At 42.5% G+C, this 13769-nt stretch overlaps 1 protein-coding gene across 1 annotated transcript in view; it reads right to left on the bottom strand.

Annotated features, from left to right (window-relative positions):
• Positions 1-1388: 1388 nt before the first annotated feature.
• The window catches only part of MEIOC (meiosis specific with coiled-coil domain), a 114337-nt gene continuing 101956 nt past the window's right edge, over positions 1389-13769 (bottom strand). Inside the window, exons 6-8 of the mRNA XM_088470730.1 lie at positions 6219-6353; positions 2472-2652; positions 1389-2319 (exon numbers count right to left, since the gene is read on the bottom strand). Of these exons, the coding sequence (XP_088326856.1) occupies positions 2144-2319; positions 2472-2652; positions 6219-6353 (492 nt within the window). The 3' untranslated portion in view covers positions 1389-2143. The remainder of the gene's footprint in view (positions 2320-2471; positions 2653-6218; positions 6354-13769) is intronic.

Raw genomic sequence — 13769 nt, 5'->3', positions numbered from 1 at the left:
CGATTTGGAGAAATCCTAACAACATCATCCCAGTGTGTACCTAGCTATAAAGAGAAAATGATAGGGGGGTGCTGTAGGGGGAGAAATAGACAACAGGGGGGTAGAGCGAACTGGGGGGAGAAAGGGGGGAGATGAGACAACAGGAAAAATGAAAGAGTGGGGGAAAGAAACAGAGAGAGAGAAAGGGGGAAAAGAGAGGCTGCAATGGCGGTCACAATAGCAAGCAGCCTGGTAAATGACTGGTCTGAACTACTAGTATTAAATACTTACCTTAGATATTTATGCAAAAAAATTACTGGTTATTGTCTCTGTGATATGCTGTCATTAGGGATGTATGTGTTTTAGCAAACAGATGCTCGTGGTGAAAAACTATTAACTTTCCATAGAAACTTCATGGTCTTGTCACAAAGTAGTCAAAACAAGAATATACTTCAGGTCATCAGCATCTTTAAGAACATTTTATTAAAGCCAAAGGGTGGGCAAGTCCATTTTAAAAAAAGTTTATTCAGTTCATGCCTGTAAATGTATTTTTAGTCACAGGAATATCAATAAAATGTATTTTTACCTTTTGTTCCATACACTTTACTTGTTGCCCAATAGTGACTATATCTGAATACCACAATTTGTTAATTACAAATAACTGCTGTTAATTACATATATAGTATTTTTCTTTTAGCAGCACTAAATTGTCAATATTTTTACTGATTAATAAATTATTGCAATTTTCTATGGAGTATACATGGGAGTCAGACAATTTTCCATTTAACAAGATCATTTTATTTATTTTTACCAGATTATACATTGAATTGCTTTATGCTATACACATGTTAATAACCAATGAAAACATATTTATTTAACTGTTTTATGTGGTGATGCATAAAGTACATTATATATCTAGAGTGTGTAACCAATTCATTAAGACAGGAGAAGTTTGCTAATCGATGATCATATTAAGTTAGAATAATTCTTCAACAAACAAAATCTCACTGAAACCCAACTGTCTATTAGATCACAAATACATGCTTTTAACACTGCTGTGTCACGGCTCAAGAAATGACATTAATATATTACATCCGCAGCAATTGAGATCACACATATACTATGCATCAAAAGTAATGTCATGCCAAAGGCAATATGTAATGCTTTTGTCAAATTAGAGAAAATACTGCTAAAATATAATGTCAAATTACTTTAAAACAGAAGTAAAAGGTTAACAAAACAGCTTATGGTTATGTAAAATAATAATAAAAAAAATATATATAGGAAACTTCATATATATACTAAAATAAAAGTGGTTTAGTAAATCAGAGGATTCGTTTTTGTTTTTCTTTATATCATCTGAAGATTATAAACTAGGATTTTCGTTAAGTATTTTAAAACTGGTAAAAGCTATTTTTTTAAAGACTGCAACAAAGAAAGACTTTCAATGCATAAGATAATTGAGCATGGTTTGCAAAATAAACATTAATCTTATTTTATAATCATTAATGTAAAAATTGGGTTTGGAAGAATATTTCTAAATCCATCCACAACTTGAGTTTTAAGAATTTGAATGAATAAATACTCTGATGCTTTAAATATATATCTACATGAAAGATGGACTTAGATGTTTGTGTTTGCTTAGTATTGCACAGAAAAAACGTAATTCCATTGCAGATCTCAGAAACATGAAGCATCAATACTAAATCAACTCAAGTCATCATTTGTGGAACCCTGACTCAAGCATAGGTGGGAGAATACTCCCTAAGCTATGGGCACAATTTGGAGAACTGTACACTTTAAAATAAACACATTAAAATTAACATTGGGGCCTTCATTATTTGTACTGTTCTGCAAACTCCCTAAAAATTTGAATAGAAGAATGTTGGGCAGAAATGAATGTAACTAAATCCTGTAATACATCTATAGACCATTCTTTCTGCTTCTATAAATAGACAAAGGTGTTAGAATATTTAGCATTATTACAGCCAATCTAAAAGCACGTGGGGTTAAATTTTTTTCATTTTCATTAGTAGTTTCTGAGAAATACCCAGAATGTTTTAATTCACTTCATTAGGAAAAAAACTCCCCTAATTAAAAAATAAAAAGCAAGCTATCAAGATCTGATTTCTTAGTCCAGTAAAACAGGTGAAATTAATTATGATCATGGTACTGAGCCCTTATCGTGTGCTATGGTCTGCAGAACCTGCTCTAGGTCTCCAGTATTTTGTGCAGGTGACATTTTTGGTAGTGTCATTTGCAGAGCACACCATACTGCTGTCCGTGCCTTGCGAGTTGCTGTAGCCATATCTTTGATTGAGGAGGCAAGTATGAAGACATCTGGCATAGGGGGAGGGGAAAGAGTTAGTCTTATTTCTTTACAAGACATGTTAATGCATTTAACTTATTCTATATTATCTTTTAATGATGATTTGGATTATATTAAATACCAAAAATAACTATCACAATAAACCTCTCTGTAGTCTCTTTACCTCTGTCATCATGATGGCGAGGTCTACTATGCTTCTGGCGATTTGCCGTATTGGCTATTTCATCTTTGCGCCGGGTTTGAACATTGTGAATCGCCTCCAAGTAGCGGTCAAGGGTAGTGGAAATGTTTGCATGAAGTGGTGAGCTACGGAAGCGCTCCATTTTACCCAGAAGAGTTGCTACCTTGTAAACAATAAGGGAAAGTATGACCAAGTATTTCTGATTAGTGAAGCACATAAAAATTATAAATTCATAAGGATAAAAAAAATACAGCAAAAAAACACAAGTTTTGGAACATTAAATTCTACTGAAAATAAATTCAAAAAGCCATATTGTGTCACTATTTATACCTATTTAGGTTATAGTAATGTACATTCTAGTAATATCTGTTGGTTCAGCATAATACATTGCCACTTCAAGCTACAGAAATAGAAGGAAAAAAATATTTATTCAACATTTTTCATCTTCTTGTTGTGCAGCTCTGCCAGATGGTCTAAACTCCGTGCAACAGGAAAACAAAAACACTGTATTCTGCAAGAGTTATATTTTCTTCCATGTCCTACCCACTTAAAGAGAGCAAGCATAGCTGAGTGATTACTGTCACAACATATACCATTTAAGAAGCTCATAACATGCAATCTAAGGGTGAATCCATCTCAAGTGGTCCAATTTTGAATTATGTGGTTACTTGACCGTTTAAAATAAATAAATTTTTTGTCAATTATCACCCCTATGCCAGTTAAAAATCGCTAAATTTTTGTTTTCCTCGCTTCCTTTTAAAAATGGCAGCCATCTTTAATATCTTGTTGGACAGCGATTTTGATGTTTGTAGGTTTTTATGCAGTAACAAATATCTTCACACTTGGAGGTGGAAGACAAAAACCATTGTTCTCAGCAAAGTTTGGGCACCAGATTTAACCAAGTTGTCTGAATGATTTGTAGTCCGTTTTATGGAGTCTGGGACCAAACAGATTATTACATTATCAAATTTTTTGTTCCAACTAGATGATTGGTTGGAATAATAAAATAATCTTTAGCTATAGCCAGCTTTAGGGGTCTATGTACTAATAATCGCGGATCAGCTGTGATTATTATGCATCCATATCACCAGGGATATTTACATTTTTAAATAAAATATCACGGCTATGTACAAAGGGGAACTCACAGGGCCAGTGGTTGCAGTAACCGCTGTCCATACGAGTTACATCCTCGGCAAATTAGAGAAGTCTTTCACAGAAGTCAAAGACTTCTCTGGGGGGAAGCCGACACTGCACATGCACACTGTCAGTTTCCGGAGGCTGCGGAGGAGAGCTCAAAAGATCTCTCTCCTGCAAGTCTCCACAGTCTTATACTAGTTTACACCATCTGAAGATGGTGTAAACTACCGGGGCTAAACTCTGAAAAGCTTCGCTTTTTGGAGTTTAATACACAGTGGTCAGATCGTAGTCCCCATTGATGATAATGGGGTCTGCGATCTGAAGTTCTAATTAGCACTTTGCTAGAGATTTTGATGAAATCTCCTGCATTGTGCTATTAGTATATAGCTACAATACATAAAATTATGCAGAAACTGCAATTTCTTAATAAGTTTATGTAAAAAAAAAAAGCTTGATGCATAAGCCCCTAAACCTTTAATTCAGTTATTTTACTGCAAATTGAATCTTCAACTGCAGTATATTCTTAGTTGTTAACTTTCAGTAGTAAGCACAATGTGTTAAATTACCAACAAAAAACAACAACTGGTGTCAGTGCTTGTATATACGCAAGATCCCTCCAATCTCAGTTGTTCTGTATTAATCATAGGTGTATGAATCCAGTACATTTTTGGTGATTTCCAAGACTGGTCTTTCACATTATTCACCTACTCTATATTTAGCTTGGATAAATCAGTGATTTCAGGAATGTTGCAATACTGATGCTTTGTTTATAGGATTGAAAATAAAATAGTAAGTACTTGTAATTCAAATTCACTTAAATTTTATTGGGGCATTAACATTTAAATCACAAAACATTAATAAAAGAAGTAGTACCCTCTCTACAAATCAATCTTTAGTAGACCACATTCCTGAAAGATGAAAAGATTAGTCCTGTTAAATTAAAAATGACAGTGCATAGTTAGATTTCAGTGCAGGAATGAACATTTTTTGCTATATTATTTACCTCATATAACTTCCCCTAAAAGTAAATTTTTAGATTTAAATGTAGGTATCATAAGTCAACAAGCTACAACGTTATATTGTGCTGTGTATACATTGGTCACTTGAAGAAAACAAACTTTGCCACAAATGTATTGTTACAACTGGCTACACATAAACGTGTATGGTCTAGGGATGGACACTGGAAGGCGATAGTTAGCAACCATCGATGTTCCTGATCCAATAGAAGTACTTTTTCATCGATTTGCGATGTTTCCAGCCATCAGATGCAGTTCAGCTAATGTTCGCATGTATGAAGCACTGACTGGTTCTGTGCATAGTATAATCATTGAATGGTTTCGATGTGATGACTAGTTGCCATTGCATCACGTGATTTGATGTCATAAGCCCGGCAACCATTCAATGTCAGGCTTCTAATGTTCATGGCTGTGGTATGGCTATAATGTAAACTTGAAATATCTAGTAGTATGAAAATACTATTGTAGAACAGTATCACCAAAAAAAAGCTATGGCTTTTCACTTTTTAGGCCTGATTCCAATGTTCATGGAGTTGAGCGATTTTTTTGCTCCTGCATGAGCGTGAATATCCCTAAAAACTTGTATGACGCATATGTTACACTGTGTGTACACACAGAGGTGCAATTGAGATGCACAGTATTAGAAATGTGCTGGGTTGTGGCTATTCAGACACACGAAGATGGTCCATCTTATGGGCATGTCACTGAAGTGTTTGCGTACACAGGGTCTGATTCAGAGCCGGACGCTCTGACTAGAGCGCTCGCTCTGAATCAGAGCCCTCCTACCTCAACTTGGAGCGGCCTCTTGGACGCTCGCATAGCTGTGGGTTACCACCCACAGCTTATGCGAGCATCCATGATGATGGTCGCGATGGTCAAGACCATCGGGCTTGCGACGAGACCCTGCGGTAGGGTCTCGATGCCACAAGCCCTGGAGTGATTTTGGCTCTATCAGAGCCCAAATCACTCCCACTGACATCACTACTGATGTCAGTGGGGCCGGACCCAGACGGTAGGCGTTCCCATGGGAACGCCTCAGTCTGGAAGCCACGCCCCCGGCACGCCCACCAAAGGGGGCGTGCTGTCAGTCACCATCGACAGCACGCCCCCTTTGGTGCGAGACCCCGAGCGACGGCTACCCCGTCACTCGCCGGGTCTCGCGCATGCGCACGACAGAGCTCCCTCCGTCATGCGCATTAGGGCACCATCGACCCGCTTGCGAGGGGTCTGAATTAGGCCCACAGGCGCTTAATTGCTCACACTGGGGGCCATACTCAGATGCAAAACTCTGCACCTACCATAGGGCTAGTGCAAGTTTTGATGGTGCGACCGATGCACCAAGCAGTATTACAGCGTCTGCAGATGCTCATAGTGGGCGTCTCAGTACTTGCACATTCAGACGCAGACTTGTATACCAGGGGAAGGACTGATACTAGCATTAGCATATAGTCGCTGATGGAACTAATGCAAAATATGCAAAAACGGTTGCAGCAACGTGCGACTGAATCAGTTCATATACTTCCTCTTATACTATAGTAGCATGTCACCATTAAAAGCATAAGAGCTTAGTGCTTACTCTGGCTTGTTCACGCAACTGATCAACTATCAAACGGTCAACTCTGGAGGGGTTGGCGGTAAGCCTTGGGATAGGCGCATTGTTTGTGCTGGAAACCTTCTTCCCTGGGTAATATTTCACAAGAACAGATTCGGTCTGAAACAAATATATATAGCTGTATTGAATAATGTAACATTCCCATTTAATTCTGTTCACATACAATATTTATTTTGCATCCATATACGGTATTTATATTGCCATTCAGCTGGTACTATGTATAATATTCTATTCTGTACCTAATTATATGTATTTCACAGTGGTTAACAAACAGGTGCACATGCAGGATTTCTTCGCAAATATAATTTAGAGCTGACTGCCAAAGTATTATATCTTTGACTGGAAGGCAACATTTACAAATAAAAATGTAAGAGTCCAATATCTTCAAATATCAGAGATGTGTGCAAGCTTTCATATTGCTCTCTGTGTCCTCTAATAAGCATAAAGATTTGATATCTGGTGCACAAAAGTATGCCCCCCATAATGAAAGCCTAATTTGTAATACAGGGCCTGAATCTGAAGCGGACTTACAGGGGTATTCAATATGAAACATAAATTTCGCCGTCTATGCGTGTCGAAGTTTCCGCCGCACATCGGAGCTTTTGCCGGCGAAAAAGTATCGCGCGTGCCCCCGCTTATACCCGTATTCAATATGAAATCGTCGGAAACGGCACCCGGCGACAGTGAAATCAGCGAAAACTTCGCTGATTTTTGGGGAAATCACCCTAACACCCCCAAAAAGATGCTCTGACATGGGGGATCACTCTGGATACCAGCGATTAGCCCTGCTGAAGGTTTTTGGGGTCTTTAAACGGGCTCATAGCTGCTATTTTGGGGATTTTGGAAGGTGGTGAAGAATAGTATTTAGAAGGTTTTTTTGCAGAAAATAAGTAGTCCCAGCAAATTTTGGGTACTTGAAAATGGGGGTGAGCATATTTAAAAGTTGCTAAAGTGAAGTTTTAAAAAACTCGAAAAATCCACCTGCCGCAAACACCTGCAATGAAAAAAATACTTGGGGACCCCCCTAGATTGTAGTTTGCTAGTATTTAACTTTGAACCCCCCAATTTTTTTTTCGCCCCCAAAATGAAAGTGCTTTTTTGGGGGTCTTCTGAGGTATTTTTTATTTTTAGACACGGTTTACCTTTGGGGGACTGTCTGAAGATTGCAGGGTGGTTTCCAAAATGTTGCACCCCAAAACCCCAATTCTGCACTTTTTTTCACCACCCATCCCTTGGTGATACTTTTTCGCAGGGTCGAATGCAATATACTTTTCGCACCGGCGAAAAGTTTTCAAATTGAATACGATGTAAAAGTAAAAGCGACGAAAATGACGTCATCCGAGCGAAAACATAGCAGAAACTGAGTTTTCGCTCCATATTGAATACCCCTATTAGTCTGCTCATGCATCCAGATGGTCACCGCAGAATGAATTTGGACGCAGAGAGAGACAATTTTGGAGGGTTTTCTGGGTCATAACGGCGCTCTCAAGCCAGACACAGGGAATAAGTTAGTTGCACTGATCCCGATGACCATGCCAAAATGGAGAAATTGCACCTGCCATAGGGCTGGGGCAATCTCCAATGGTGTATCTTAATGCATACAGCAGCAGATTAGCGGCACAGGCGGTGGGTGTCTCTGTACGAATCTCATAATCTGTGGCATTAGCATAAAGACCCATGTGGCAAAAGACGCAGTCATGGCTGCAACAGCACCTTCTGTTGATAAGCTGCTTAAACTTAACCTTTGTCAATAGTATTAGTTGATATATATATATCAGTCAGGTGCATAAATATTGGGACATTGTCAGAATTTTCATATTTTGGCCTCTATTCACCACCACAATGGCTTTGAAATGAAACAAACAAGATGTGCTTTAACTGCAGACTTTCAGATTTAATTTGAGGGTAATTACATCCAAATCAGGTGAACGGTGTAGGAATTACACACTTTTTAAGGGGCCAAAAGTAATGGGACAAACTAAACAATCCTAAATCTAACTTTCACTTTTTAATACTTTGTTGCAAATCCTTTTCACCGTCCAGATTAGAGTTTGCCAAACAACATCTAAAAAAGCCATTACAGTTATGGAACAACATCCTATGGACAGATGAGACAAAGATCAACTTGTACCAGAGTGATGGGAAGAGAAGAGTATGGAGAAGGAAAGGAACTGCTCATGGTCCAAAACATACCACCTCATCAGTGAAGCATGGTGGTGGTAGTGTCATGGCGTGGGCATGTATGGCTGCCAATGGAACTGGTTCCCTTGTATTTATTGATGATGTGACTGCTGACAAAAGCAGCAGAATGAATTCTGAAGTGTTTCAGGCAATATTATATGCTCATATTCAGTCAAATGCTTCAGAACTCATTGGACGGCGCTTCACAGTGCAGATGGACAATGACCCGAAGCATACTGCAAAAGCAACCAAAGAGTTTTTTAAGGCTAAAAAGTGGAATGTTATGCAATGGCCAAGTCAATCCCCTGACCTGAATCCGATTGAGCATGCATTTCACTTGATGAAGACAAAACTGAAGGGAAAATGCCCCAAGAACAAGCAGGATCTGAAGACATTTGCAGTAGAGGCCTGGCAGAGCATCACCAGGGATGAAACCCAGCGTCTGGTGATGTCTATGCGTTCCAGACTTCAGGCTGTAATTGCCTGCAAAGGATTTGCAACAAAGTATAAAAAATTGAAAGTTAGATTTAGGATTGTTTAGTTTGTCCCATTACTTTTGGCCCCTTAAAAAGTGGGAGGCACATATAGAAACTGTTGTAATTCCTACACCGTTCACCTGATTTGGATGTAATTACCCTCAAATTAAATCTGAAAGTCTGCAGTTAAAGCAGATCTTGTTTGTTTCATTTCAAAGCCATTGTGGTGGTGAATAGAGGCCAAAATATGAAAATTCTGACAATGTCCCAATATTTATGCACCTGACTGATATATATATAAGTAACCTGTATTTAGATTCAATATGTGCACAAGCAATGCTAATATGACAGATTGCGACAACAAATGGGCTCTGGCAATCTAATGCTGCCCATCCACTAGGCGATTAAACCTAGCGATGGAGCGATAACGACGGTCGTTATCGCTCCATCGCTTGGTAATCGCCCGCATATCTGGCAGTAAAAGGTTAAAAACGACCAGCGATGCGCGCGAGCGCTGGTCGTTTTTAACATCAATCATCGCCCGAACATGCCAGTCAACCAGACGACCGCCGTCAGATCACCATGTTCGGGGAAGATTGATCTGCATACACTGAACATCTGAACGTTCAGTGTATGCACTTCACCCCGCGGGAGACGACGGCATCGTAATCATGCCGTCGTCCCCGCATCGTGTAATGGATGGGCAGCATAAGGTTCTGGGAATTGAGTAGGATAGTAAAACAGTTATGTACTATGGGGGTGATTCAGCTACGGACGGAATTGCAAAGCTGCACGCAGGCAGATTTGCAATTCCGTCCGTGCTAATATGCAAATGGTACCCCCTGCTGCATTTGCTATTACGGCTGTGACAGCTGGCTAGCTGAGGCTTACTCAGGCTGGCCGTTTTGTGAGGCCAGGAAACTGCGTCCATAGACGCAGTCCCTGGCCTTGTCAATCCCGGAAAAAATGGGCCCAAACACGCCCTCGTTTCCAGGAACGCAGGCCATCCCCGCCTCTCAAATGCCTCTGCCTGTCAATTAGGCAGAGGCATAGAAGGGTCTGCGTGCAATCACGCAGGACCCGTTCTGCACATTCGCAGAAGGGGTCCTGCACACGTGCAGATTTCCGATAATCTGAATAATGCTGAATCAGCCCCTATGTCTATTTTTCTTAATTTTATCCATGGTACTTTAGTGCTTTCATAAAGTGCACAAATGGAAGGCAAAACTAAAGTATCATTATTTATAAAACAATTTAGAAAAGTAAAAAATAAGAGATATGGTAAGAACTTACCCTTGCTATATCTATTTCTACGAAGTCCATAGGGTTCCACAGGATACCTTGGGGTATAGGTGATGGCGGCAGACATTGGGCACCTCAGAGTTAATTTTTCAGCCTCCCAGGATGCACTGGGGTCCCTCTACTATACCTCGTTCCCGAGACAAGGCAAATCAGTTACGTAACAAGCCATAGGCCGGAGGAGGAGAAGAAAGAGAGAGAAGAAAGTCTGGAAGACACAAGAATTACATTCTCACCAGAAGGAGACGGAAAAACCGGTGACCAGAACAAAGGCCATCTGCAGCACAGGTGCAACAGGGCGGGAGTCTTGTGGAACCCTATGGACTTCATAGAAATAGAGATAACAAGGGTAAGTTCTTACCATATCTCATATTTTCTACTTCAGGGTCCATAGGGTATCCACAGGATACCTTGTGGATGTCCCAAAGCAGTATCCTTTAAGGGTGGGGACGCTCCTGTGCTGAAAGGGGAATCCGCCGCCCGAAGGAAGCATCCTGAGAGGCGAAGGTATCAAATGCATAATACCTCACAAAGGTATGGACAGAAGACCACGTGGCTGCCTTGCAGAGCTGAACAGCAGAGGCACCACGACGAGCTGCCCACGAAGGATCCACAGACCGAGTAGAATGAGCTTTAACAAAGGATGGTACAGGAAGGCCCTCATGAATCTAAGCCTCAGAAATCGCCATGTGAATCCACCCTGCCGAAGTCTGCTTAGTGGCAGGCCAACCCTTCTTACGGAAACCATAGAGGACAAACAAAGAGTCCGACTTCCGAAATTAATTGATACGGTTAACATAAATCCTTAGAGCACGTACCACATCCAAGGAGGCCTCACCAGCTGAGAGGTCTGGGGAATTAAAGGCCAGCACAATGATTTCCTCATTAATGTGGAAACTAGATAGCACCTTAGGTAGAAAACCAGGGCGAGTGCGAAGCGCTGCCCTATCTCTATGAAAAATCAGAAAGGGAGGGCGAAATGAGAGAGCCCCCAAATCTGACACCCTTCTGGCTGAAGCAATGGCCAGAAGAAACCCAGTCTTAGTTGTAAGCCATTTTAAATCCACTGAGCCCAGTGGTTCAAATGGCGGTCCTTGGAGAGCCCACAGGACCACAGCCAAATCCCAAGGAGCCACTGGTGAAACAAAGGGAGGCTGAATACGAACTACACCTTGCATAACGGTGCGGACATCAGGAAGAGTAGCAATCCTACGCTGAAACCACACTGACAGGGCAGAAACTTGCACCTTCAGGGAAGCAAGGAGAAGACCGTGATCTAAACCCGCCTGTAGGAAAGCCAAAACCCTGGATATCCCAAACACCTGAGGATCATAGCCACTAGGGCGACACCATTCAAAGAAAGTATGCCACACTCGGTGGTAAATTCTTGCAGAAGCAGGCTTCCGAGCTCTGAGCATGGTGTTAACTATAGAGCTATAATGCAGAGATCTTTTCCTCTGTCACGAAGATCCTTTGTTGTCTGTGGGGAACCACTTCCAGTTTATCAGCCAGCCGTGATTCTGCAACACAGATATTGTCCATTGCAGATGGCCCTGAAGTACCCCCATAGACCCTGCTAATAGCAGAAGGTCGTCCAGATAGGGTAACAGGTGGACTCCCTGCATCCGCAGGTGGGCTGCCATAACTGCCATGACCTTGGTAAACACCCGAGGTGCCGTGGAAAGGCCAAAGGGCAGTACCTGAAACTGGAAATGTTGACTGACCACTGCGAACCTGAGGAACCACTAGTGAGCTAAAGCAACTGGGACATGCAGGTAGGCATTCTGAATGTTCAAGGACACCATAAAATCCCCAGGCTCCATAGCCAATATGATGGAACGCAGGGTCTCCATCCTGAACCAAGGGACCCTCAAAGACTTGTTGAGGGACTTGAGGTTGAGAATAGGCCGTTAGGACCCATTGGGTGTCAGAACCAGAAAGAGGTTTGATGTAAAACCCTGTTCCTCTCAGAGGCAACGAAACAGGCACTATAACCCCCGCTTGGAGCATAGAGTGCCCTACTTTCTGGGATTCCAGGGCCTTGACTTGAACTGACTGAAGGCCTGTGGTGAACAACCGGCTGGGAGACCGTCTGCATAAGGAGAGGGCGTACCCGTGAGAGACCATTTCTCCTACCCAAGTGTCTGTAGTAGTCTGATACCAGCACTGGGCGAACTGAAGAAGTCGGCCTTCCACCCTGGGGTCCCCCAGGGGAAGGCCGTCCCTTCAGGACTGTTCTCTGGACTTACCCTGGGCTCAACAGGGCCAAAAGAACAAAGTCCCAGACCCTGAAGGAACTTGGGCAGATGGCAGACATGCGGATTTAGCTGCTGCCAAAGTGCTCACAATTTTTTTTCCAGCTCAGGGCCAAAGAGGACCTCACCATTAAAGGGTAAGCATTCCAACCCTTTCTTGGAGTCTGCATCAGCTCTCCATGAGCGCCACCACAGGGAGCGGCGCGCCTCCACTGCTGCCGAGGAAATTCTAGAAGTGAGGATACCTATAACTAAGGCTGCCTCATTAACATATATGGATCCAAGGCATCTGCCCCGTTTCATTCTCTGGCTACCCAGCTTAGTCATAGCTGGCCTGGAAGCCCCCCCCTGAAAGGGAGTATTTGGACTTCCAACAAAGTACCACTTTGCTATACGTAGCATTCAAGCGAACATAGGCAAGGTTGCAGTGCTCACTAGGCACGTAATGAACTACAGAAAATGGATAACCTGAAGCTAACATTCCTGTGATATCACTGACGAAGGGAATTCCGCAGAATAACCTTTACACATAAAAGTTTTGCATCCACGAAAAGGTCTTGCTTTGGCGAAAAAGTATTGCGCAGGCAAAAAAGTTTAGCTTTGGCAAATCCCAGACCGCCTACCTAGCATGGCATACACGCGAAACTTCATCGCCGAAGCGAAGAGTAGGCGAAAGGGCGCAATATGAGGATTTCGCCTAAAGCGTGCCCCATGTTGGCTTAAGGGAAATCTTGTGGTAGTCAGTCTCTGTACAAAGGTAGAGAGAGAGGACCTCATTCAGACCCGGTCGCAAGCACCGATGCGCTCGCAACCGGGTCGATGGTTAGCCTTGCGCACGTGCAGCGGCCGCACTGCGCGTGCGCAAGCCCCGGAGCGAGAGAGAAATTCTCTCGCTCCGGAGCTCTCTACAAAAGGGGCGGCTGTCGATGTTGATCGACAGCTCGCCCCGTTTTGTAGGCGGGCCGGGGGGGTGGTTTCCAAAACGGAGGCGTTCCTTAAGGAATGCCTACCGTTTTATGGGTGGCCGCACTGACATCATCAGTGATGTCACTGGGGAGTTTCTTGCTCGATCAGAGCAGGAAACTCCCTGGGGCTTGCGGTTGCCGAGACCCAACCTTAGGGTCTCGTCGCAAGCCCTGATGGTCGCGATGGTGTTCATTATCGCGACCATCACCCTGGTCGGTCGCTAAGCTGTGGGTGGTAACCCACAGCTTAGCTAGCGTCCAGGAGGCCGCACTAAAAAAAAGGAAGCGGCCGCCCTCATTCAGAGAGAGCGATCGCTTCTTGCGACCGCCTCTGAATGA

The sequence above is a fragment of the Taudactylus pleione genome, unplaced genomic scaffold, assembly GCF_031769625.1.
Source record: "Taudactylus pleione unplaced genomic scaffold, aTauple2 ptg000102l, whole genome shotgun sequence".
NCBI classification, from domain to species: Eukaryota; Metazoa; Chordata; class Amphibia; order Anura; family Myobatrachidae; genus Taudactylus; species Taudactylus pleione.
The sequence above is the reverse complement of the archived record's forward strand: the minus strand, read 5'-3'. Positions and strand labels throughout refer to the sequence as shown.